This window comes from Salmo salar, chromosome 26, assembly GCF_965601325.2.
Source record: "Salmo salar chromosome 26, fSalSal1, whole genome shotgun sequence".
Classification (NCBI taxonomy): domain Eukaryota; kingdom Metazoa; phylum Chordata; class Actinopteri; order Salmoniformes; family Salmonidae; genus Salmo; species Salmo salar.
The window spans coordinates 22,662,020-22,689,886 of NC_138316.1; the positions used below are offsets into that span (position 1 = coordinate 22,662,020).

General features: G+C 39.6%; 4 protein-coding genes and 1 pseudogene across 9 annotated transcripts in view; 3 read left to right on the plus strand and 2 right to left on the minus strand.

Moving 5' to 3' along the window:
• dusp22a (dual specificity phosphatase 22a) overlaps positions 1-4,429 on the minus strand; it is a 30,632-nt gene extending 26,203 nt beyond the window's left edge. Inside the window, exons 1-4 of the mRNA NM_001140429.1 lie at positions 4,170-4,429; positions 2,349-2,382; positions 1,497-1,579; positions 658-707 (exon numbers count right to left, since the gene is read on the minus strand). Coding sequence (NP_001133901.1) covers positions 658-707; positions 1,497-1,579; positions 2,349-2,382; positions 4,170-4,190 — 188 coding nt within the window. The 5' untranslated portion in view covers positions 4,191-4,429. The remainder of the gene's footprint in view (positions 1-657; positions 708-1,496; positions 1,580-2,348; positions 2,383-4,169) is intronic.
• Positions 4,430-4,967: 538 nt separating this feature from the next.
• On the minus strand, positions 4,968-17,437 carry cox4i1 (cytochrome c oxidase subunit 4I1). The gene is made up of 5 exons (XM_014175713.3): positions 17,331-17,437; positions 9,330-9,406; positions 8,799-8,963; positions 6,483-6,614; positions 4,968-5,286 (listed from the first exon to the last, which is right to left on the minus strand). The coding sequence occupies exons 2-5, from the start codon at positions 9,403-9,405 to the stop codon at positions 5,150-5,152; spliced, it is 510 nt and encodes a 169-aa protein (XP_014031188.1). The 5' UTR covers position 9,406; positions 17,331-17,437; the 3' UTR covers positions 4,968-5,149.
• A 1,641-nt stretch (positions 17,438-19,078) lies between these two features.
• Positions 19,079-22,198, plus strand: emc8 (ER membrane protein complex subunit 8). Its single transcript, XM_014175712.3, has 5 exons — positions 19,079-19,600; positions 19,880-19,956; positions 20,052-20,121; positions 20,225-20,319; positions 21,353-22,198. Exons 1-5 carry the CDS (start codon positions 19,382-19,384, stop codon positions 21,510-21,512), a joined length of 621 nt encoding a protein of 206 aa, XP_014031187.1. The 5' UTR covers positions 19,079-19,381; the 3' UTR covers positions 21,513-22,198.
• LOC106587359 (DNA replication complex GINS protein PSF2-like) lies at positions 21,689-26,816 on the plus strand (annotated as a pseudogene). The gene is made up of 5 exons (XR_014382893.1): positions 21,689-21,748; positions 23,881-24,067; positions 24,220-24,319; positions 24,468-24,592; positions 25,073-26,816. The product of XR_014382893.1 is annotated as a DNA replication complex GINS protein PSF2-like (transcript).
• Positions 26,817-27,468: 652 nt separating this feature from the next.
• LOC106587367 (uncharacterized) overlaps positions 27,469-27,867 on the plus strand; it is a 48,831-nt gene continuing 48,432 nt past the window's right edge. For 2 of the 5 annotated variants that reach the window (XM_082969526.1, XM_082969530.1), the window contains exon 1: positions 27,476-27,620. The gene's annotated coding sequence lies outside the window, so the exon portion shown is untranslated. Of the gene's footprint in view, positions 27,621-27,867 lie in introns of all 5 variants that reach the window. The other 3 variants (XM_082969528.1, XM_082969529.1, XR_014382832.1) reach the window with 2 other exon arrangements.

The window sequence follows — 27,867 nt, forward strand, 5'->3', positions numbered from 1 at the left end:
GTTTTTGTCTGCTGCTATAATGACAGAGGGGGACTTGATAACACACGTGAAGCAGCAGCAGTCTATCTGGCTCATTTCACACAGTGGTGATGGGGTCTATATAAAACTACAGCCATTTAAAATACTGCACCATCTCCACACTCTTTCCTGCTCTGATAGCAAAGCCAGACAAGTCAAACTGAGATGTCTTCCTCTCAGAGTCCTTTCGATTATCAGATCTTAGTGTTTTTTTTTACTGTTTTGGTCTCTGACTTGATAATGTATAGATAGATACCTTGTTTATTTCTACCTGATACATACTGTATGAACCTTTAAAAGACTTCTAGGCTTATTTCAGTTGTTGCAAAGACAAAGTGACTAATCTACTTTTCCTGCCTGCGTGTCACCCTGGAGCCACAAACTGAAGAGTTACGTTCAACTGATGTTGTTGAAACAATATGACACATGAGTCATGTCTTGTTCACAGGAAGAAAAGAGGGACCTCTGACGATGGTACACAGCAGAGTGGATTGTGTTGGTGGATTTGTTTGACAATGAATGGTATGCGGTGTGTGTGTGTGTGTGTGTGTGTGTGTGTGTGTGTGTGTGTGTGTGTGTGTGTGTGTGTGTGTGTGTGTGTGTGTGTGTGTGTGTGTGTGTGTGTGTGTGGTAACTCACAGGTTCTGGCTAGACGCATCAGCTGCGTGGATACACAGGTAGGTCATGTCCTGTGAGAGGTAGACAGATAGGAGTACAGATACAACAGAAGGGTCAGGTTTGTTCTGCAGACAACACATACCATCTACATGTGGTCACAGCACAGTTTATCAGTGGTACATCATTCACTTTCTGCCAATTAGCATTCTTGTCATTTTTTCTATTGTTAGAAACAGTAATTAGTAGGTAAGGTGTGTGGTCATCAACTGCACATTGTTGTTGGATGAGTCAAGTAAATGCACACACATACTCAACTGAGTATTATAAATGAACCACATAGGTCAAATAAAACAAAAATATGATGCTTCAAGAATGAAGTGCTTTATTGAATAGTTAAAGCTTTGTCTAAAGTTCTACAGCCCAATGTCACCGGTATGTATTAAACTGTGAGACACCACTACCCCCAGCTGGCTTCAACTATGTACTACAAAATCTATGTTTCCCACATTGACAAAATTATGTCATACTGTACGGATTTCATTACACTACACAATTCCCATGAATCAAATCAAGGAACTGAATACTGACCCAAAAAGTTATTAGACGTCTCTCTAGAATTTGAGACAAAATCCCATATTCACTAACTGAGTATGAGGAAGTTAAAAATCATTTAAATGTTTACGTTTGACTCATGTGAGACATGTTATTCAAGGTTATAGTCAATGGTCATGAAATCCCATTTCAGTTCTTGACCAACTAAACCAGAATGAAGCCTACTCCAGCCGACTCAAGACACAAACAACAATGTCTGTGTCTGTGAAACTGGCCTTGTGTCCTCAATGGCCGCCTGTCCCACTCACCTCCAGCACGGGTTTAGCATTGTTGTACACAGACAGGATGTGGGTGATGTTGTTCTGGGACAAACTTTCTCTGTTCTCCGAGTCTGGGAAAAGACAAAGAGAGGGAGAACATGTCTATCAGTGATTCTTCTCAGTGAATTTCTATGAGACCCTCAGTAGACAAAGCAATGTCATAAGGAGAGAGAGGAAATGCATAATTTGAAGTGTTTAAGACCAAGGAGTGGCTTGCCCAGAAGCAGCATATGTGACTGTGTGGCTGTAATTTGGTTAGCAATCATTTGGCCTTGTCACTTAAAGCTATTTTCAGTGTGTGAGCAGTACTTGGACCATCTTGTGAAGCCATCATCAGTATGGCTAAAATTATAGCAGGGTAGATGTTACATTAAGCTGGTAGGGCAGAAACCCCCTTGGCTGAGGAGCAGATAAACACCAACACTACCAGAGGGAGTAAATGAACCATATTCTACTGATGGATGCATGCAGCAGCCTTAAGGTGGGCCATGCCTTAGATCATTAAGCTACAGTACACGTATAACCTTCTGCTACTCTATTCTGATCTATACATAACTATAGTCCACTCACCAAATATTCTTGTCATCTCTTCCATTGTAACATTTGGCCATACCTTACAACCTCAACAACATTATAACAACATAAGGACAGAGAAAGTAAAGCTCATGTGCATCAATAACAGAAGAAAATGCCTGAGTGTCTTTGAAAGCTGCCCTGGATTCAAGCAAGCTGCTCCTGCCACACCTAGTGAATTAGAGTGAGTGTTGCCTCTTGGGTGGGATGCCTGACTGTGCAACATATAAAACAACTGAATGGATTTCAACAGAATCCTGTTCTCACCTCTGATATTTCCCAGGTAGAGCCCATCAACAACCTGCAAATAGGAAAACAAAGAGACATTTCACTAGATAGATATTCACAATTTGAGCATGGCCTTAACCTTAGTGATGCTCCGAATCTATGGTCGTAGGACGTATTCAGGTGTTGAAAACAAACAGGAACCGTTCTCATAGCTAAGTCAAGCCTTATAGGGCCTGTAATAAATAGTATTGCCTGGCATGACTGGGAGTGAGGAGCACTAAACCAACTCATGGTTAAGGCCATGTTGACACAAAGCTGTGCAATAAAGCTGTAGCAATCCGATCATGATCTCATCTAGACATTACAAGACTCCTGCATTATTTAAGATTTCAAAATAAAAAGTATATGCCTGCCTATGATTTTAGATAAGATAAGCTTAGAGCTTCAGTTAGGGTGGAATTACAGTGGTGCCCAGAGATGCTTCTGGACACTCCCATCACTGTTAGCGGGACACTAAGACAGGTAATATATACAGTACCAGTCAAAAGTTTGGACACACCTACTCATTCAAGGTTTTTTTTTTTATACTATTTTCTACATCGTAGAATAATAGTGAAGACATCAAAACTATGTAATAACACATATGGAATCATGTCATAACCCAAAAAAGTGTTAGAACAAAATATATTTTTGATTTTAGATTCTTCAAAGTAGCCACCCTTTGCACACTCTTGGCATTCTCTCAACCACCTTCACCTGGAATGCTTTTCCAACAGTCTTGAAGGAGTTCCCACATATGCTAAGCACTTGTTGGCTGCTTTTCCTTCACTCTGAGGTCCAACTCATCCCAAACCATATCAACTGGGTTGAGGTCGGGTGATTGTGGAGGCCAGGTCATCTGATGCAGCACTCCCTCACTCTCCTTGTTGGTCAAATAGCCCTTACACAACCTGGAGGTGTGTTGGGTCATTGTCCTGTTGAAAAACAAATGATAGTCCCACTAAGCGCAAACCAGATGGGATGGCGTATCGCTGCAGAATGCTGTGGTAGCCTTGCTGGAACCTGTTTGGGCTAAGTGTCCCACTAGCTGGACAACTTCCGGTGAAACGGGAGGGCACGCAATTCAAATAAATAATCATAAAAATTATGGACACTAAACATTTAGGTACATACAAGTGTCTTATATCGGTTGAAAGCTTAAATTCTTGTTAATCTAACTGCACTGTCCGATTTACAGTAGCCATTACAGCAAAAGCATGCCATGCGATTGTTTGAGGACAGTGCCCCATATCAAATTATTTTTCCAAATGATGTATCTCAAATACATTTAGATATGCTTAACACTTTTTTGGTTACTACATGATTCCATGTGTTATTTCATAGTTTTGGTGTCTTCACTATTATTCTACAATGTAGAAAATAGTAAAAAATAACAAAAAACCCTTGAATGAATACGCGTGTTCAAACTTTTGACTGGTACTGTATATACAAAACATTTAAACACCCAACTATTGACAGATAACAATAAGGGCTTTAAAACAGTCAAAATAGTAGGGCTAAGTGTTTTTCTCCATTTGATACCCTAAATCCAAACCTGTATGAGTTATCGCGTTATTATATTAAGTGACAGTGTGTGATGAGAAGCCTACCATTTGGTTTTATTCGGGGAACTATAGGGACGTTCAGTGTTGCAGATAGACATGTAGATGGTTGATGTAAATACCATGACATATAATATATTCCGCGCATATCTATGTGCAACGTTTACGCCCCTCTGAGGAAATGCCTTGCAACAAAATAACAATCAAAAGCCATTGAACAGAACAGATCCATTCATAACAAAAACACAAAGTCCCCTACCTTGTTCATTCCATTTCCCATGTCTCTCGCAGACGATAAAGATTATGAAGTATTTAAAATACAGCTGAGTATTTACGTCTCAATGCAACAACGCAAAATATTGGACAAGAACATGGACTGACTTTCAATAACATGAAGGGGTGCGTGCGAGTGATCGCGAGATGGTCGGTCCGTCACTAGTGAGACCACTTTGCGCCTCTACGCTCAACAACATGGGTGTATTTGGACCGCTTTGTCTACATTGCTTCACAAGACGATCGCCATAATGCTGCTCTGTATAACCTTCACTCCATAATCCTCTTCCGGGTTTCCCCCGATAAATTATATCATTGGTACATGGGATCGTAATGCAGCCCAGTCCGCGCCTGGTTTCGTGACATCAGACCTGTTAAGGATTATCATCAATCCATTCAGTACTACTTATTTGTACTATGTCCTAAAGAAATGCATTTTAAGTATTGGAATTACCGAATAGCCTATGCTTTTTAAATTCCTGTAAACCCACACATGCCTGCCATAGCCTAATCCAGGACTACAGTGTGGATTCCTTAAAAATGGCAACTACAAACATGGTGCTAGTACGATATTCACACAATTAGTTTAGAGGCAAGAAAACAAGTCGCGCCAGGTTTCAAAATAGGGTAAATCCATGGATGTGGAAATATCACACCTATGCTCTGTTTATGATGTTCCTTGTACTAGTAAGCCCTTCACATATAATTGACATGTAGGGCCTACTCCTCCAGTGGCATTTAACCCTCCACAACATGGTAGTATAACAGCAAAGGGGAGACATACTATTGGGTAAACATAGGAACTTTTATTTTGCTCTATAATACATGATAACCTTAAGAGGAAGAGACCTTCCAAAACGTATTGACTGAGGTAATGTGGACAATCGATAAATACAGACAAGTAATTGGTATGTTTGTAAGTTTGTTGGTGTCATGGTATGTAATGTGGTCCTCTGGATGGTTGGTTTACTTCTTCCATTCCTTGTTCTCATAGTCCCATTTGGCTGAGAAGCCCTCCACGGGGTTGATCCTCATGTCCAGCATCCTCTGCACCTCCTTCTCTTTCCATTCTGACTCAAAGGTGGGGGGGACAGGTCCGTACACTGCAGCGAGACAGACAGCTTGTTAGGCTCTGCCTCAAAGTTCACCCATTAACATATATTCTTTAACAGTCTGTATTGAACATTTATCTACCAAGGTAATCATTATTGAGAACATTGTTTCACAATAACAACCTGGTTGCTTGTCAGTTATACCAATTATGGTTGAGGCAATACAATGGCAGAGAAGACACGCAACCCATGTATTTGAAGGGGCACTGATGGCCAAATACAGTATTTGAATTATGTCATAAATAACATCTTGTACATCTATCTCATTGAGAAAGAATGCTGACTTATGGCTTTTAACAGGTGGGTGGAAAAACCATTAACATCAACGTACACCTAACAAAAATATAAACGCAACATGTAAAGTGTTGGTCCCATGTTTCATGAGCTGAAATATCCCAGAAATGTTCCACAAAAAGCTTATTTTGCTCAAATTTTGTGCACAAATTTGTTAACAGGCCTATTAGCGAGTATTTCTCCTTTGCCAAGATCATCCCTCCACCTGACAGGTGTGGCATATCAAGAAGCTGATCAAAGAGCATGATCATTAAACAGGTACACCTTGTGCTGGGGACAATAAAAGGCCACTAAAATGTGCAGTTGTGTCACACAGCATAATGCCACAGATGTCTCAAGTTGAGGGAGCGTTCAATTGTCATGCTGACTGCAGGAAGGTCCACCAGAGCTGTTGCTAGAGAATTGAATGTTAATTTCTACACCATAAGCTGCCTCCAACGTTGTTTTAGAGAATTTGTCAGTACGTCCAACCGGCCTCACAACCATAGACCATGTGTTACCACGCCAGCCCAGGACCTCCACATCCGGCTTCTTCACCTGCAGGATCATCTGAGGGTGGGTGGGGGATGCTGAGGAGTATATCTGTCTGGAATAAAGCTCTTTTCTGGGGAAAAACTAATTCTGATTGGCTGGGCCTGGGTCCCCAGTGAGTGGGCCTATGCCCTCCAAGGCCCACCCATGGCTCCACCCCTACCCAGTCATGTGAAATCAATAGATTAGGGCCTCATTTATTTATTTCAATTGACTGATTTCCTTATTTGAACTGTAACTCAGTAAAATCTTTGAAATTGTTGCATGTTGCGTTGATATTTTTTCAGTATATTACAACTGAATGATCACAGACTACATCCACAATAAAATGTTCCCTTTCCTTTTCTTATTAGAAGACATACCAAACTTCCTCTGCCATAGGACAACCAGTCCTGTCATGCCAATAAAGAAGAACATTCCTGCGATAACTGATTTCCACTCCTTTGTGCCCTCGTTCATCTCTGCGAAGCTCTGCTTGAAGCTAATGCGGTACACTGTGGGTAAAGAGAAAATGCAAGACTTTGGTTAGATAACATTTAACACAGCCTAACGGGTAAGGATGTGCATCTCTCCTTACAAGCACGATTCAATATGCATCTAGATACATGGGCTCCGAAACAGGAACAATATTTTTAGTTTGAAACGATTTGATGTGATTCAATTTAATTAGTGTAATGAATCAATGCGATTAACAATGATGGCATGAACACATTCATTTTCCATTCTAACTTAATATCTGATAGTGATGGCGCTCAGGAGCTGAGTTGGATCTGACTGAGCTGACTTCTGAGCTGAGTGAACATCGTTGCTGTATGATAGAAAAGTATTTCTGCCGTGTGTGTGTAATGTAATGTGTGAGTTGATCCATAGGGCAGACTGAGCATCTACCACTATCAGATTACGGGGGGCAATTTATGTTTTGTCCCCACACTGCTATAACTTGTCATATACCAGATACATTTTGAGCTACTAAAATGTATATATTTATCTTAAGAAATTAGATTTGACATACATAGCCAATTAATATAACACAGCTTTGGATTTCACCTGCCACAAAAGTGAATGGTTTTGACCGTTTGGAACCAGAGGTGATCTATTCTCCCATTCTGACCAGTGCAGCTGGCAAAAATGATTGCTGTCCTTGTTATGAAAATTACACCTTTACCCTGTTCAAGTAAAAATGACCAAATCCAAACAGAACTAACAAAAATATTTTGTACGCTGAACCTGGCAATCGAAAAAATAAAACAATCAGCAAGATGTGAGTTATGTCCACTCAGGTAGCCTACACAGCTTCACCAGTAAAACTATTTTCTACAGCGCATTTGGTAACACAAACCAGGTTTCCATCCAACCTTTTAATGCAAGTAAAGTACCTGTCGGAACCCAAAAAATGTATGCCATGCCTGATGGGAAATTTGCGGTAAACTTTCCAAATGTCAAAAAACACACTAGACAAGGTGGGATCCTTTAGTGTCTGTAAATTAATTATGCTTGAAATGTCGGTGGAAACGCTTTAATGAGGAAATATTGATATAATAACCAGCATATCGAAGTAAACTTGGAGTCACGCAATGACGTGTGATCCTCCCACATTAGGAAAACAAGCAGTTTATTAGGATACAGATGAAATAAGTAGTGAACTTCACAGGGTGTTTAATGTGCAGGTGATGAGCTTAATGCTCCTTTCCAATAAATAGAGGGTCTTATTCTGGTGACATGATCGTTGCCGCTTGGCTGCCGTGACAAAAATAATTTTGCTTTTGTCCACAATAATCTCATGTAGGCTATACCCACACTGTGTCTGTGACCTGATGGCTACAGCGCACGTGCCAATTCCAGAGTGGACACACGTTATAAAGCAACATTTTGTGTGAGAAAACCATCAGTAGAGCTGAAAATGCAGTGGAAACCCACTTAACTTGTATTTTCTATTCGGTACATGGAAATTTAAGCACAAGCGCTATTTTTATGTGCACTACGTCATCAACCTTTTATCCTCAACAAGTCAATTTAATGGAAAAATTTGTTAAGAAATTGTGCATATTGTTTTTATGCACAATTGAGAATATTCGCATGAAAATCTGTCACCAATTGGACGGAAGCCTAGCTAAATGACATCGGTTGTCCCTCAATTAATAAAACCTATTTAATATTGCAAAAGCCATTTTAAAAACATCTTAATGCTGAAGGTGCTGTACAGATGTTGCCTACGAATATTAGAACAGGGATAGGGTAGCCCTACCTCTCGTTGGCGCAAGCAGCTGAGTCTCCCGCACTGCGCACATAGTTATCTGACTTGCAGATCGATATCACATGCAGTTACATGCATAAAAGTTTGATAGGATGAAGGAGAGGACGCATCAATTCAAACAGATGAGGTATTTTCAGAATAAGGCAAAAAAAAAATAAACAGCATAATAAATGTTAGTGAACTGGCGATTCATAACATTTTAATTGTTTTCTTACCGATGCATGCTACATATGGATTGGTTTGGGCTCCCACGGACAGATGCACTCACATCTTAAACATTTGAACCGGGGACTGACGCGTATCGGTGAATCATTATATCCCTACTAACAGAACAGATAGGCAAACAATACTTCTGCCTTGTTTTGAGTAAGCAACAAAACTGACAGATGTCAAGTATTCAACAACAAAGGTAAAAACCACTTACATGCAATCTTCTCCTCATTGGAGAGTGTGGCCCAGGAGCCCTTCTCCTTCTCCTTTAAGGACTTCTGCACTGCGCTCAGCTCTGTCACAAACTGGACGTCTGGGAGGGGGTTCTCCCGCCTGTCAAAGTAGGCTGGGAGAGCGTAGTCGTCTACCTTGGCAACACCTGCAGGAAACTCACCATGTTACTACATAGGACTGACACACACAAGCAATAAATACATGTATTCAAACCTGCATGGGACCTGCTTATCAAATATGTGCATACGCGAATACATACTGTGTGCCTTTGGGAGCCGCACAACTGCCTTTTCAGTTTACCTAAAAAAACGTATCTTATTCTACAATAAGCTGGTATTGTCTGATTACTGTACATCTCCAAACCATGCTGCAGGTGGTGTATTTTATCCATTGTTGACAATTGTTCGTGTGCCAACCTTTTAGTGGTAGGTACAATTTACAGAGGGTGTTTTTAAAGGTCCATACCATGAAGGTCAAGTATGTGGTGTGTACTGCCAACATAGTCACTCACCATGTGCCCCACGTACACAGATTGATGTGGAAATGGCACGTTTGCCAACAAGGCTAAGAGCTCTGGTGGCCAGCATTCTGAAAGAAAATAACATGTATGAGAAAACCCTTGATGAAAAATTAATATTGCTAGCTACTACTCTAACAAAACATTACTGACCAACGAATCACAAAGAAGTTATTCTGATGACATGAAACTATAGCCTAGCGGCTAGCCATTAGGTCTTTGTAAAATAGTGTGATTAGTTTTATTCTTAGTCAATTAAATTTATAGAAAAATAGCAACAGTTCAACAAGAATTTATGAAACTACACGCATCCCTAATCTGACATTAAGCAACTAGTTATGGTCACTGCTCAAGCACACATAGCTAGCAACCAGTTTTTGTAAAAAATAAAATCTAAGAAACAGAACTGTCAAAAAAAGAGGAAAAACTAGCTAGCTACGTTAACCTAGATAAAGTTACCCAGCTAAAATGTCTATGCTAAAAAGTTGCCTCGCAAACTAAATATAGCTAGCCATCGTTCGATTTAGCCATCAATCTGCAGTGGACATTTCAAGCTTATATTAACCATACGTTTCAATGGTAACATCAGACAGGCTAATAGATACAGTGAGGAGAAAAAAGTATTTGATCCCCTGCTGATTTAGTATGTTTGCCCACTGACAAAGAAATGATCACTCTATAATTTTAATGGTAGGTTTATTTGAACAGTGAGAGACAGAATAACAACAACAAAAAATCCAGAAAAACGCATGTCAAAAATGTTATAAAATGATTTTCATTTTAATGAGGGAAATAAGTATTCGACCCCCCTCTCAATCAGAAAGATTTCTGGCTCCCAGGTGTCTTTTATACAGGTAAAGAGCTGAGATTAGGAGCACACTCTTAAAGGGAGTTCTCCTAATCTCAGCTTGTTACCTGTAAAACAGACACCTGTCCACAGAAGCAATCAATCAATCAGATTCCAAACTCTCCACCATGGCCAAGACCAAAGAGCGCTCCAAGGATGTCAGGGACAAGATTGTAGACCTACACAAGGCTGGAATGGGCTACAAGACCATCGCCAAGCAGCTTGGTGAGAAGGTGACAACAGTTGGTGCGATTATTCGCAAATGGAAGAAACACAAAAGAACTGTCAATCTCCCTTGGCCTGGGGCTCCATGCAAGATCTCACCTCATGGAGTTGCAATGATCAAGAGAACGGTGAGGAATCAGCCCAGAACTACACGGGAGGATCTTGTCAATGATCTCAAGGCAGCTGGGACCATAGTCACCAAGAAAACAATTGGTAACACTACGCCGTGAAGGACTGAAATCCTGCAGCGCCCGCAAGGTCCCCCTGCCCGTCTGAAGTTTGCCAATGAACATCTGAATGATTCAGGGGACAACTGGGTGAAAGTGTTGTGGTCAGATGTGACCAAAATGTAGCTCTTTGGCATCAACTCAACTCGCCGTGTTTGGAGGAGGAGGAATGCTGCCTATGACCCCAAGAACACCATCTCCACCGTCAAACATGGAGGTGGAAACATTATGCTTTGGGGGTGTTTTTCGTCTAAGGGGACAGGACAACTTCACCGCATCAAAGGGACGATGGACAGGGCCATGTACTGTCAAATCTTGGGTGAGAACCTCCTTCCCTCAGCCAGGGCATTGAAAATGGGTCGTTGATGGGTATTCCAGCATGACAATGACCCAAAACACACGGCCAAGGCAACAAAGGAGTGGCTCAAGAAGAAGCACATTAAGGTCATGGAGTGGCCTAGCCAGTCTCCAGACCTTAATCCCATAAAAAAAATCTGTGGAGGGAGCTGAAGGTTCGAGTTGTCAAACGTCAGCCTCGAAACTAGAGGTCGACCGATTAATCGGAATGGCCGATTAATTAGGGCTGATTTCAAGTTTTCGTAACAATCGGTATTTTTGGCCACCGATTTTTTTAATGCTTTTTTTATTTTTTTAAACCTTTATTTAACTAGGCAAGTCAGTTAAAGAACACATTCTTATTTTCAATGACGGCCTAGGAACGGTGGGTTAACTGCCTTGTTCAGGGGCAGAATGACAGATTTTTACCTTGTCAGCTTGGGGATGCAACCTTACGTTAACTAGCGCAACGCTCTAACCACCTGCTTTACGTTGCCAAGGTAAGTTGCTAGCTAGCATTAAACTTATCTTATAAAAAAACAATCAATCAATCATAAACACTAGTTAACTACACATGGTTGATGATATTACTAGTTTATCTAGCCTGTCCTGCTTTGCATATAATCGATGTGGTGCGCATTCGCGAAAAAGGACTGTCTTTGCTCCGACGTGTATCTAACCATAAACATCAATGTCTTTCTTAAAATCAATACACAAGTATATATTTTTAAACCTGCATATTTAGTTAATATTGCCTGCTAACATGAATTTCTTTTAACTAGGGAAAATGTGTCACTTCTCTTGCAAACAGAGTCAGGGTATATGCAGCAGTTTGGGCCACCTGGCTTGTTGCGAACTGTGAAGACTATTTCTTCCTAACAAAGACAGCAGACTTCGCCAAACGGGGATGATTTAACAAAAGCGCATTTGCAAAAAAAAGCACAATCGTTGCACGACTGTACCTAACCATAAACATCAATGCCTTTCTTAAAATCAATACACAGAAGTATATATTTTTAAACCTGCATATTTAGCTAAAAGAAATCCAGGTTAGCAGGCAATATTAACCAGGTGAAATTGTGTCAGTTCTCTTGCGTTCGTTGCACGCAGAATCAGGGTATACGGAATCTGGCTCGTTGCGAACTAATTTGCCAGAATTTTACGGAACTATGAAATGTCATTGTAGGTTGTGCGATGTAACAGGAATATTTAGACTTATGGATGCCACCCGTTAGATAAAATACGGAACGGTTCCGTATGTCACTGAAAGAATAATGTTTTCGAGATGATAGGTCATTAATATGGTCAAATCAGGAAACTAAGGTTTATTATATTATCGTTAAGTCTATGATTTGATATTTGATAGAGCAGTCTGACTGAGCGGTGGTAGGCAGCAGCAGGCTCGTAATAGTCAAAGGTATATGGTTTAGAGAGAAATAGTCGACGCGCCATAATTCCTGTAATAACTTGCGGCTGAACTTGAAAGGGGTTCCTTCGTTATTTTACCGTTCATGTCTTCCATAGAGAATGTCTTGATCTACTTCAAATAAGGTCTGCGTTTTGCGCTTAAACCGCCTCGGCGTTTTGATACCCGTGTAAATCTCACTAGGTAACGTTTGTCAACATATTTTCATAAATCCACTCTACAAAAAAAATTCTCTTCGCTTATATTGATCAGAGTTATATCCTATGGATATCTACACAGTTATAAAATTGGCAAGTTGGTATAAGCCTAAACCAAACACAGACCTTATTTTAAGTTAATCTAAAAATATCCTATGGAATAAATGACAATTTCTTACCATGCCCATTATTAAAATAGGATTTCCTGCATATAGAAATTACAGTTTTTGTTTTCAGCATTCATCACAGGTAACTTCAACTCAGTTGAGAGTATTTGTCTCCTAAGCAGACTCTTCAGTATCGTTGTCACTTCAGAGCTGTGTGTGTGTGTATATATATATATATATATATATATATATATATATATATATATATATATATATATATATATTAGACATATAAAAAAAAAAAATCACAATAATAATTGGCCGATTAATCGGCATCGGCCTTTTTGGTCCTCCAATAATCGGTATCGGCGTTGAAAAATCATAATCGGTCGACCTCTACTCAAAACCTTAATGACATGGAGAAGATCTGCAAAATCCCTCCTGAGATGTGTGCAAACCTGGTGGCCAACTACAAGAAACGCCTGACCTCTGATTGCCAACAAGGGTTCTGCCACCAAGTACTAAGTCATGTTTTGCAGAGGGGTCAAATACTTATTTCCCTCATTAAAATGCAAATCATTTTATAACATTTTTGACATGTGTTTTTCTGGATTTGTTGTTGTTGTTATTCTGTCTCTCACTGTTCAAATAAACCTACCATTAAAATTATAGACTGATCATTTCTTTGTCAGTGGGCAAACGTACTAAATCAGCAGGGGATCAAATACTTTTTTCCCTCACTGTAGCTAGCTAACGTCTATGTTGAAAATAATGAGTTCTATTCAACCTAAGCTAATGTTAGCTGAACTAGTACCTGGGCTTGAGGAGAGGATGAATATGATGAGATTTCCTCCGATGCCCAGGATCCTTCAGTTCAAAGTCCCATTAGCCAGCTCTGCAAACTTGAATTATGTCAAAATGCGTTCTAGACTCATCAAAATATGGAGTTTCGCAGAACTACTATCGTTATTATTGATGTTATGCATGGCATGCACTTACAAAAAAGGTCAACAAAATAGTTATTTTACTTTGACCTTTTTTGTAAGTACAAACCATGCGTAACGGCAGTAATGACGATAGTTGCTCTATGAAACCCCATATATTGTTGAGTACTGGCTAATATGACTTTGAATTGAAGGATCTGATTGTCTCCTCAAGCCCAGGTACTGGTTCAAACCAATGAAGTATATAAACCCTGGATTGCTGATTCTATGGCTGCAGTCCAAACACTTAAAATATAATTTATTTATAAAGCCCTTTTTACATCACCCGATGTCAAAGTGCTATACAGAAACCAAGCCTAAAACCCCAAACAGCAAGCAACGCAGATGTAAAAGACGCACCCTATCCCCTCAAATATTAAGTGGAGACTTCTGATGACGTATCATGTCTGACGAGAATACACTTGCAGGGCAAGGGGCGAGCAATGATTTTTAAATGGACCACCCTTGCCCGGAGATTAGTCGCTCGTTCATCCTGCGATGATTGTGTTTTCAGCCACCGGTAGCTTGTGGGTGCTTTATATGCACTACAGTCAATTATGATTGCATGTCTACTTATATTAACTATATAAGTATTCATATACGCCTACTGTATGATAGCTAGCAAATGAATTAGCTAACTAACGTTAGGCTGCCTAGCTGGAAGTTCTGAAGGAAAATGTTATATTTCTACAATTTCCAAAAGCTAACCAAACAAAAGCATCATTACTTTTATGCGACATGTTTGTGTATTAGTAGCACAATTTCTAACCTTTTTACAATTGTTTTTTCTTACACTTGTATGTTCACTTCTCCATTGATGTTTTTAAGTTTTGGATGACTTTTCTTAGCAGAGGGGCTTACGTTGCGGTTGTAACGTTACATCCGCTAAGAAAAATCCGCCAAAACTTAATAACATCAATGGAGAAGTGAACATACAAGTGGAAGTAAAAACTAATGTAAAAAGGTTAGAAATTGTGCTACTAATGTACATGATGGCACAAACACGTCTCGTAAAAGTAATGATGTTTTTGTTTGGTTAGCTTTTGGAAATTGTAGAAATAATGAAATGAATTACATAAAAATGTTTCAGCTTATTTCTATCGTAGGTAAAGAATCCAAGCAGTACATCTCTCCACAATAGTGTAAGATCTTCATAAATGTGTTCAATTATAAATCTACTGATGTCTTGCCACAGTTTTCTTACATGAATATAATGCCAAAAAAGATGCAACACTGTTTCTGGGTGGTCATTACAAAAGGAACAATTTCAGTTGATGTTTTCCTTAAACTTCTTCATATAGTGGTTGGCAGGATAATATTTATGAATCATTTTAAAGGAAACTTCCTTAATTTTGTTAACAAGTAGGTATGTGTGTGGCAACATCCAAACTTTTTTCCACCAGATATTATCAATAAATCCATTCCAAAAAGGCATGACATATGGTATAGATTCAACATCCTGCTGAAACAAGGTTCGTATCGCTGTTAAATGGACCAAAAGAGAAACAAATCTTTCCTACTGATGAGTCAACAGGGTCAATGGAAGGTAGGCTCTGAGGGTCAGGTCTTGAAACGTTTCTGAATAATAAAGCAACACCTGAGGGAATATCATCTAAAACAATTGCAAAATGTTTAGGTGTTTCAGGGACCTTGTAAAGTGATAACAATTCCTTATAACTAAGTAAAAGACCCTCTGCATTTACCAGTTGGCTCACCAATAGTATATTATTTACCAGTTGGCTCACCAATAGGATATTATTTCGGAACCAATATTCTAAAAACAAAAAAGTATTTTTATACAATATATCCCGATTATTCCATATATAATATCTGTGTAGAGAAAATGTATAAGCATAAATTAGGACCATGACAAGAGAACCTGCCGATGAAAAGCAGAACGTTTCAGTGGAACTTTGTCAATATTATAATTGCAAACCAACATGAAGTTAAGGCCACCAAAAGTAGAGAAGACATGACGAGGGAAAAAAATCCACATAGAAGTGGGTCTTCTTAGGAATTGTTTTATTCAATTGATCTTAAAAGTATTATTTAAGGTAGTAAAGTCCAGAAAATTCAGCCCACCATTCTCATAAGTGTTCATTACAACAGTTCTCCTAATTTAATGGGTACGGTTTCCCAACAGAAAGTTGAAAAGCATCTGGTCTATCTCCTTGCTTATTTTACCGTCAAGATATAAAGATAGAGCGCCATATGTTAATCTAGAGATTCATAATAACCAAGGCTGAAGGTCTCTTCCTTTTAAAGTTAAGTCCCTCTGTAGCCATTGATTTAACTTCTTCTGTGTTTTTTAAATAAGAGGGTTAAAATTTTGTAAGCATCTTCTGATCCTGACTTCTGATCCTTTGTAATGATTATGCCTAAATATGTAAGTTCTTCTTAACTGGAATACCATAATATGAAGGTGTCACACAATCTTGACAGCCATGAGTTCACATTTATTAATGTTAAGATATAGACCAGACACTTTGGAAAAGGTTTGTATCACATTGATCGATATGGGAATTTGGTTAGCATCTTTCAGAAAAAGTGTAGTATCGTCAGCCAGCTGGCTTATAATAATTTATTTACCAGCTATGGAAATACCTTGTACAGGACTATTATTTAAAGAATTTGTATGAAGTTGGGTAATTAATAAAAACAGGTACGGAGAGATAGGACAACCTTGCCTAATTCCTCTCTTTAACTCAAATCTAGGTGAGGTGCCATATTTCAATTTGATAGAGCTGTTACCATTTGTATAGAGTCTTAATAGCCTTACAGAAAAAAATCCCCATTTAAAAATCATTCCTTCCTCACCCTGCAAGTGTACACTCGTCAGACGTCATGATATGTCATCAAAAGTGTCCACTTAATATTTGAGCGGTTGAGGGGATAATCTGTCTTTTAAGTGTTTGGACTGCAGCCTATGTATTGGTCATTGAGAGACAAAATTGTATGTATTTAAGTATATTTGTTGTTGGACAGTAACATTAGTACTAAACAAATATATTAGGAAATTGTTTACTTCGCTCTCAATGTAAAAGTATGCATGAAGATGTCTAATAGAATTAACGTGTCAAAAACGAATGGCGAAATAAAAAAAATTGCATTTCTATTGCTTCCAAAAATCTGTGTTACAATTGAGGAGTATCAATATGACTACGCAGTGATCTCAATACAGCGCCCCGTTAGCTTGAGTGTGAGCCTTCTAGCTACTAACGATGCTAATCATCGCTAACTGGCACAAGGTCAAATACATTGCAGACATCCAACATGTTATTCCTTGTATAATATTCCTGCTCCGGTCTAAACTCCACAGTAACATTACAAATGACTATGAGGAGGAATACCCACAAAACATTATACTACATACAGGAAAAGGGCACCTTAACTAACGTTAGCTAGGATGCTAGCTAGCCTAGCCAACCATTGCATATTCGCCCCTTGTCTTGTCTGCCTCTTTACAATGTCAATATCAATGTCAATCTCTTCACTCGGCTCTTTCGGAAACATTGTCAAATCCATTGCTGATTACACAGCAGACATGTAGCATGTTTATCTTCATTTTAAAAAACTATATAATATGTTCTATGATAGCTGTATATCAGACGTCTAATAATTTAGAAAATTCACCCGACATCTCTTACTTTTTCTCCTTTCGCCGACGCTCCAAAAACCATAAAGGAAGTGTGATTAACCGGAAATACGTGCATAGTGAGGGATTATGGGAAACTGTGGTAGGTCAAATGTAGTCACACTATTATATACATGTTAAAATATGTTTGTAAAATTATGTGAGTGGTGATTCATTTAGCTGTGCAATTGAATTCGAACTTTTACAACATTAATGTAGCGAAACTGGTGTTCATTCGCTACCATGTTGCGCAGCATTGGCATTCTTCCTGTCACGCGGTGTGCCCTGAGATGAACCAAAATGGTGTTTGTGGCCTGCCATATGGTGTGGGATTCAACCCGGGTGTGTGCTACCTTCGTCCCGCCAGCAAGAATAAGCAAGACCTAGCAAGAATAAGGCCGTGACCTCGGTGATTTTACTTTAAATAAAAGTTTCGCAATGAAGATGGGGAAAAATTATACAAATGGTCGAAATTCGTAACATTTTCAGGAAATGCTAGCAGACTTAGAATTTTGTGGAAAAGCAATACAGTTAATCGCCATTATAGCACAAATAATATTATAGCATTGACATTATTGTTAACAGTATTACAATTAATTTTATGTAACCTTTATTTAACTAGGCAAGTCAGTTAAGAACAAATTCCTATTTACAATGACGGCCTACCAAAAGACAAAAGGCCTCCTGCTGGTCACGGGTGCTGGGATTAAAAATAAATTAAATAAAAAATATAGGACAAAAGGCAAATCACGAGAAGACAGACAACAAAAAACTATAAAGAGAGACTTAAGACAACAACATAGCATGGTAGCAACACAGCATGACAAAAACATGGCAGAAGCACAACATGGTAGCAGCACAAAACAGGGTACAAACATTATTGGGCCCAAACAACAGCACAAAGGGCAAGCAGGTAGAGACAACAATACATCACAAAGCAGCCACAACTGTCAGTAAGAGTGTCCATGGCTGAGTCTTTGAATGAAGAGATTGAGATAAAACTAATGATGACTAAATAGTTATCATGGTAAGAACAGTAATAAATAACAAAACATGATTTATAATGCTACTATTAATACTAAAAGTAATAACAATATCAATAATATTATAATAATTATAATAATCAACTTTCAAAAACACTTGTAAATACCATTCTTAATTAACCCATTCATATTGAACACTGTTCAGTACGTTTTTCTTTTTGCACTGTAGTACACAACCCATTCTACTTAGGAGCACTCAAAGTTTCCAAATCCATAGAGTTTACATCCAGAGGAGTGTCACAGCTCATTTGGTGGGCCTTATAGAGTGGCCCATCAACTTAAATAAAACAGATTTGTCATATTGGACACTGGATTTAAAGTCCACCAAATCAGCAGTGATGCTCCTCTGGGTGTAAACTCTGTGGATTTGGAAACTAGAAGTGCTCCTGAGTAGAGTGGAACCCCATTTTACTGTGACACAACGTACAGATACTTTTATAATGTGCAATAAATGAGTACTCACACAAAAAACATTGATGACCATTTAGGCTTTAAAAAAATAAACATATCAACAAATAAATGACATGTCTTATATAATTACTTTTCATTATTCTTTGTATGATAAGTAGTATACGATGTATCGATAATTGTGCACATTTTCCATAATTTTCTCCCTAGTTATTAATTTACAAAGTATACAGGGCTGGATTTTTATTCTGAAGTATTCCAAAAATCCGTTACCCGGAAGTACTTAGTTATTCTTGCCTGTTTCACAGCGGTGTGTGTGCGTGTGTAGTATGGTACCGGTGCAAACCACCAGAGAGAAGCCAAGCAGCGTACATTTGTAGTATGATATAACGTTACCGTCGTGACCAACATACAACATTAATGCACTGTAACATTCACGAAAAGTGACCTTTATGTAGGTAGCTAGTTACAAGAGACTCGATTACCGTAGTCAACCTGGCAGAGCTGTCACTGTCTCTCTGTGGTATCGGGTATGATATCCGTTGGCTAGCTGTCAAGCTAGCAGTCTCCAGACCATCCTTGTACAATTAGCTAGTTTAGTGTTTATCTCGAAATGAGAATGAGTATTAAATTGACAACTCAGGCTTATTGCAAGATGCTTTTGCATGCTGCTAAATATCCTCATTGCGCCGTGAACGGATTACTGGTTGCTGAGAAACAGAAGGAGAAGAAAAAAGACAGCCACTCCACTCCAATCCTCTGTGTGGATTGTATACCACTATTCCACGGCACACTTGCATTAGCACCTATGCTGGAAGTGGCACTTACATTGGTGAGTGAATTGATCGTCTTTATCTTCTATTCACATGTCATGTTTCAAAAATGTTAATGTTACTCCACTGCATGTTCACCACTGCAAGTTACTGGGCCTGTTGAAGTCCTGCTGACGCGTCAAGCTAAACTCAACATCATGGTGAAAGAAGTTTCTGATGTTTCAACCTGTTTCAACGTGTCCATTGGTGGAGTTTATAAGAAACGTCCTTCACAGTGGTGTTGAGTTTAGTCAGCTAGTCAAACAAGCTAATATATTTTTTTCTTTCCCCACTTCCAGATTGACACGTGGTGTAAAGAGAACAAATATGTCATAGCTGGGTATTACCAAGCCAATGAGCGCACAAAGGACTTCAGGTAACAAGATTTTGATACAGGATCCCTTTCAAGCTCTGTGGAGAGTTGTGTTGATATGATACACAATGTACTCAGTCTTCTTTTGACTCCCACAGACCTAACCAGGTTGCTGAAAAAGTTGGGGCCAGGATTGCAGAGAACTTCAGCGAAGCAGCAATGATTATGGTAATCCTCTATTAGCTGTCCAGTATCAGAACTGCCACATTACTGAATTCACACATAAGACCTACACTGACCACCATATCTCTAATAATGTTGTGTTCCTCAGGTGGACAGCACCAGATTCACCATGGGCTGCTATGAGCCCATATTAGCCATCTATGACCACCATGAAAACAAGTGGAAATGCAGGGACTGTAATGTGTAAGTGTTCCTGAGCTGACCTAATATGTCATGTGGGATAGATATATCACAGCTACTGAATAGCCATTTATCCAAAAAGATTTGGAACGACATGGTGTACTATGCCAATATCTGTTAGTGAAATAGAACCCACTGTGGTAGATATTTATTTTACTCTTATTATTATATATCCTGATGCCTAGTTACTTTACCCTGCCTTCATGTACATATCTACCTCAAATACCTTGTACCTCTGCACATTGATCTGGTACTGATACTCCCTGTATATACTGGTACTGATACTCCCTGTACTGATACTCCCTGTATATAGCTCCACATTGATCTGGTACTGATACTCCCTGTATATAGTTACACATTGATCTGGTACTGATACTCCCTGTATATAGCTCCACATTGATCTGGTACTGATACTCCCTGTATATAGTTACACATTGATCTGGTACTGATACTCCCTGTATATAGTTCCACAGTGATCTGGTACTGATACTCCCTGTATATAGTTCCACAGTGATCTGGTATTGATACTCCCTGTATATGGGGTGGCAGCGTAGCCTAGTGGTTAGAGCATTGGACTAGTAACCGAAAGGTTGCAAGTTCAAATCCCCAAGCTGTCGTTCTGTTCCTGAACAAGGCTGTCATTGAAAATAAGAATTTGTTCTTAACTGACTTGCCTAGTTAAATAAAGGTAAAAAATAAAATCAAATATAGCTCCACAGTGATCTGATACTCCCTGTATATAGTTCCACAGTGATCTGGTACTGATACTCCCTGTATATAGTTCCACAGTGATCTGGTACTGATACTCCCTGTATATAGTTCCACATTGATCTGGTACTGATACTCACTTCTTGTGTATTTTATTTTATTCCTCTTGTTTTATTTTTAAACTGTGTTGTTGGGAAGGGTTCGTAAGCAAGCATTTCAAGGTGAAGTCTACACCAGTTATATTCGGTGCATGTAACAAATGCAATTTGATTTGTGATTCTCGAACGTGGAGCTGAGGTTCTGGAGTGTTGGTTTGTGTGTGTTCCAGGGACTGCTTTGAGGACTGGTGTGAGGCTCAGAAGATCACGTCGGCTCTGCTGGAGGGCAGGTCCTACGAGAGCCTGATTGACTTCGACAATCACCTCGACGACCTCAGGAATGACTGGACAAACCCTGAGATCAACAAGTCTGTCCTGCACCTGTGCTAAGCCTCCAACCCGAGTGACTGCACTGCACTAGACAAAGACATTGCGGCCAAAACGGCGTTGGACGTGCTAATACTACTGTAGCGCAGGAATGCTAAGTGCTGAATGCTAAGTCTTTGTTCCCAGTGAATTGCTCTCACAGGGAAGAGAGCTTTCGGAGCATTGGCCAGTCTATTTTCATGGGCAAGCAGGACACAGGTACCATTGGGATCTTTGTTCCCGTAGTAGGGAGGATCAAGGTGATCAAGACCTTGGTGTCATTCAATGCAATGTGTTAATTTTCTTTCTCGTTTTTTGAGTACGGTTTTTGTATGCTAATAGTTAATGAAGATGTATGCGTAATTCTGAATGGTAGGGAAACATGAATATCATTTATTTACACTTATATTGATACTTTAGGTTCTTCAGAAATAGTAGTGTTACAGAGATGATAGACATTATAAATTATTGTTCTGAGATTTGACTTATTGAAATATTACAGAATTGTAATCAACAAGAGATGTTTTTTTTTTTCACAACCTATTAAGTCTTAATGTTTATATTCTCTGAACTGTTTCCCTCCTGTTTTTCTTATAAGAGATAGCTTAGTATTTATTTGTTAAAAGATGATCTGATTATTCTTTACTTTATTTGCTGAAATGAACCTTGTTATTGCATAAGTAATAAACTGTAAGTCACTTGGGATAAAAGCATCTGCTAAATGTCCATGTTATTATTATTGATTCATGAATTATATATTTCGGGTTGGATTAAGATATAAAAGCCTAAGTAAAATAATTTGTGAGGTTTTGATATGTTAAACCTTTTTGTTAAAAAAATGTTTGGACTGAATGTACAAATAAAATTTAACCTTTTCAGATATTGTGCATGTTTTTTAATGCCTTTTTCTAAAATCACTCCCTTACCCTAGCGCTGCCCAACACACTTGACGGATCCATATATCTGAATGAGTTAGGTGTTCAATTTAGGAAGCAGTGTTCCATCACTTTGGGTTGAGACAGCATACAGTGGATATTAATGGAAAATACTTCCCATTTTCATTTATTTTTTACCCTCCTTTTTCAATCTTGTCTCATTGCTGCAACTCCCCAACGGGCTCGGGAGAGGCAAAGGTCGAGTCATGTGTCCTCCGAAACATGACCCGCCAAACTGCGCTTCTTAACACCTGCCCGCTTAACCTGGAAGCTAGCTGCACCAATGTGTTGGCGAAAACACCATTCAACTGATGACCGTGGTCAGCCTGCGCCCGGCCCACCACAAGGAGTCGCTAGAGTGTAATGAGCCAAGTAAAACCTCCCCGGCCAAACCCTCCCCTAACCCGGACAATTGTGCGCCTCCTTATAGGACTCCCAGTCACAGCTGGTTGTGACACAGCCTGGGATCGAACCTGGGTCTGTAATGATGCCTCAAGCACTGCAATGCAGTGCCTTAGACCGCTGTGCCACCCACTTGGGAGTCCAGAAAATACTTTCCAATCTATGAGGGTCCATCAAGACAAGATATAGAAGCTGAGACAGTATAGAAAAGTTTATTCTAAACCATCCCTGGTAGAAGTAAGGGGCCATGACAAATGGTCTGGTGAAAAAATGATTCCTGAAAGAGTCCCTACCCCAAAGAACTTTCCATAACCTATCAGAGAATATGATGGAACTACTACCATAGGGCCCAATTCCGACAGTACTTCTCAGTAGTTAGTCTGATTTATCCAGTGCTTGGACTGAAATAGGTGTCGGTACTCAGTTTGGGTGCCATTACTGTTTACATTTAGGTGCAGGAGCTCCACAATACTTTAGAGCTAATATTCTATAAGCGGAACAGGAGCTTAAGCAGTAGAACATTTGAGGTGGTTCCCTTGCATGTGCTGAATACATTACATTCGACGCTGAAAACCTTCCCATTTGCTGGCCAACATATTTTCTCGTGGAGTTTTCATTCAATAGGATTTATTTATTTTAAGTCATCCCTTTAAATATGTTGTGCCTTTAATTTGAATTTTGTAGACAGACTAGGAAACATAGAGAGAAGGGGCTCAGAATATAGGATCAATGAAAGAAAGACATCTAAATATATGGATATTCATCTCTGTAACTTTGATATGTGCTGAGAGAGTTGGTTAACTTCAAACCAGTTTCTTGTTTAGTTACGACGTTAGCCTAGCTTGCTAGCTAGTATCACATGAACTTGCTAACCAGGCTATTTTTCTGGCCTGATCACGGATGTTGTTTAATAACTAGCTAATTCATAACTGCTAACGTTAGCTAGCTACATGAATATAGCCCACAGTAATTTACTAGCTATCTAACTAGTTAGCTACACTCCAGGCTCCCATGTTTTTCTGTCAGATCCATGGGGATGGGACATGGCTAACTAGCTAACGTTACTGATACTGTACGTTTGTTTACATTCTGCCAAGTATGACTCGGAAGTGGATTTCTGTCTCCAGGGCGGTCTTGGTCCTTTTAACCCAGGGCTACCAGTCGACGTGCCTGTGTGGCAGGCCCTCAATCTGAAACAGAGGCAGAAATGCAGGATTGTGCCACCAGAGTGGATGGATATAGGTAAGTTAAGGAGACAGGTGTCTCTCAGAGGGTTTATCATAGTCCTGGTTAAATATCAATATGTATAAATGATCTGTTAATATATTCTCTACAAAGATGGTACCTCTACTTAAACCATAGCTGAAATTCTTTCCTTTTTCATCTGTGTGCAGAGAAACTGGAGGAGATAAGAGAGCTAGAGAGGAAGGAAGACACATTCACCCCTGTCCCCAGTCCATACTACATGGAGCGGACCAAGCTGCTGCTCAATCAGTCAATATCATCCTACACTTCCTAACTTTAAGCTTGGATATATTGGCTTAGTTTGGTTATAGCTATTGACTTATAACTTGACTGGAATTGGAAGGTGGCTCCTAATTGTGTGTTCAGTGTGTTTTCATATATCCCTGTTTCTCTGCAGTGCATCTGATAACATTCCCAAAGCGGATGAGATCTGTACTGGTGAAGGACATCTGGGACACGCGCATCGCCAAACTCCGCCTCTCCACTGACAGCTTCTTCAGCCAGCAGGAAGCACACACCAAGGTATCAATCAATCACTGAGGAAGTTTTATTAGAACCAGGTTATGGCCCCTCATGTGACTGAGCAAAACCGATGAGGGCCGACCGCCCTGCTCAAATGGAACAGTAGTCGGCGCCACCGGGTCATATTGTCAACAAGGCAGCATGATAAATTGTTCAGAAACATAGTCTAGTCTGGAAAGGCAGATAAAGTGATACATGGGTTTATATCAAGAGCAAACAGTTTTGCATGTGAAAACAAGAAATTCAAGCAAAACAAACTCCCTCAATCCAACTTTATTTCACATACATTTACACAACGGTCCCAACACACTTTTACAGCAAGAAAGACTTGGCATTAATAAGATGATAGAAGTAAAGCATAGTTAGATGAATGCATCTGTATATGTTGTTAAATGTGTGAACTTTGTGTAGAAACATTATTTTCTCCCATATTTACATTCTCTTCTCTTTTTATCCCCCTCTCCATCTTTCCCTCTCCAGCTGGACAACCTGACTGATGGAGATTAACACGACACGGTCGTTCCTGCTGGACACTCTCAACTGCATGAATAAGCTGCGCTCCAACCTGCAGCCCGGCTCCAGTGGGGGCAAAGCCCAGCACCACTGATCTGTATTTACGGACTAGACCTGGACCTGGGCCGCAGCCTCTCCTGTCCTCCGCAAGATGGAGCAGATTTAGGCCCAGCTATACTTAGCATTTGCACCTGTCCTCTTCCCAGAGAGAATTATCATAGAAAGTAGAAGAAATAGCTAAGATGAATATATTGAGGGTGTAAATAAAGACTGTTCCATATTGTAGCTTTGTGGACTTTATCCCCTTTTGACAAAACAGGTGCAAAAGTCACGTCCTAGTGAAGTCAGAGCTGACCAGCAGTTCTCATGTCGAAGCACTCATCTGAAGTTGTCATGCACCGACTATCTGTGTTGTGTAATTGTTTTTTTTTCTAGTTGAAGCTTCAGACATTAGCAATCATCAGCAGACCAGTAGTCCTCATCAACAGGCCATGGGCTCCCTGGAGGAAACACCCTGCTTTGGTCTGGCTGTTCCATATCTGTGTTATGTATGTATGATTGGACTTTTTGAACATTTGTACAAATGTAATGCAATAGAGGTAACAAGGATGGTTAAGAGATACCTTTTGTAACGTTTCTAGCCATGTGGTGTAGCTATGTATGAATTGTGTAACCCACTTTGGTAAGTGTAGTTTGAGGGAGAGAAACAACATCATGTTAAGGATGAAGGGCGCTAGGGCTACGTTGTGAAATCAAAGAAGAAGTCGGAAACGTTATAACGTGTAATGTTTCATGTCTCATTCAAATGTATATGTTTTTGGTTAGTGTGTGTTGTGTTTTGAAGCCTCAGACAGTAAATCCCCTTATGTTGGGGAATAACCCTAATCTGTACATGTATGCCCCTCTGGATAGTTAGCATATAGACTGAGTGCACAAAACATTAAGAACACCTTCCTAATATTGAGTTGGACTCTACAAGGTGTTGAAGGGTTCCATAGTGATGCTGGCCCATGTTGACTCCAATGCTTCCCACAGTTGTGTCAAGTTGGCTGGATGTCCTTTGGCTGGTGGACCATTCTTGATACACACAGGAAACTTTTCAGCGTGGAAAACCCAGCAGCGTTACAGTTTTTACACAAAACGGTTCGCCTGGCACCTACTATCATATCCCATTCAAATGCACTTACATTTTTTGTCTTGCCCATTCACCTTCTGAATGGCACACATACACAATCCATGCCTCAATTGTCTCAAGGCTTAAACATCCTTCTTTAACCTGTCTCCTCCCCTTCATCTACACTGATTGATGTGGATTTAACAAGTGACAATAAGGGTCATAGCTTTCACCTGGTCAGTCTATGTCTTGGAAAGGTGTTTTGTACACTCAGTGTACATTGCCTCAGAGTATGCATACTTTATTAAAGGTCTAGTGTTATCAGTGTGACCTGACATGAATCCATGTAATAATGCCCATTACAAGAATATGCACCAAGGTTTGCTGCAGGGGAATTACAGCCCTTGACAGTGCTAGTATAGACTTCTACACACCTATCCAACTACAACTACCTATTAGAATGGTTTCTTGCTAACCTGGTCTTACATTTCAACAAGGATATGTATCTATTTACTTTAGAATTGAAGTTACACCTCAGGAAGTGTTTTTCATGTCTCCTGCATTTTGCACAGTTCCTAAGAAACGATTATAGGATTATTTTTTACCTTTTCATTTCAGATGCATAACACAATCATTTTATTTCAATTTGCCACCCATCTTTCACTCATTGGGAAAGTTGGTTTTGCATGGACCGGTGCCCTGGGTGGGCGGAGTTGGCACATTTTAGACCGTTCCATTGGTCCTTAAGTGAAATATCCACCCACCGGGACACCGGGCCATGCAAAACTAACTCACCCAATCACTGCTTCTCATGCATTTTAAAAGCATTGGATTGGTGCAAGCATGGGGGAGGGAGTTTTCACCAGATTCCTTTCACCAGTGTAATTATTTTAAATCCATGAGGTGAAGTTGACAAGTGAACATTCGTGGGGAAATGTAAAGAATCAGACCTCAGCCTATTGAGGAATGTTGTTGAGTCATCCACCCACACAAAAGTCCTTCCTGTCCAATGCCATGACTGCTGTTGTACAGGTTTAATGAATCAACTGCCTCATTAGAATTCACAAATTAAAACAACCAGTCCCACTTTACTGTAATGTTCCCACAAATGCATTTACTACAGTTACATACGCTTAGAGGCTAATTTCGGTGTAGTTACCCATTATTGTGGGGCCACTACCTCTTTAAGAAATACTTGGCAACCAACTTGCTGTATCCTGTGTGAAAATGAGATGACTGTAGTCTCGAGTTAACATCCTTTTTTAGAGGTATAAAAGGCTATATCCTATTCTGGGCTTCATAAAGAGGAACCTTCAACAGCTCACACAAGGCCTCTGCCTCAAAGGAGCCATCCCTGAAGCATAAATAAAGACAGCGGAGTGATCAGAAGACGTTTAGTGGGTAAGACTTTGTTTCAGGTTTTATTGTATTTTTACTAATTTGTCCAAATTGACTAACGGAACAACTACAAGGAATATAGGCCTTACATGACAACTTAGTCTTTGAGCCATATGCAACATTAAGTGTTATTCTTTTCAATATCGAATGAAAAGTGTCAATTAAGGAGAAGTTTTCTTTTTAACAAACAAATCTAAAAAATAATTATGTAAATGGTATGTTATGTTATAGAAGGTGCTAGACACCTTTT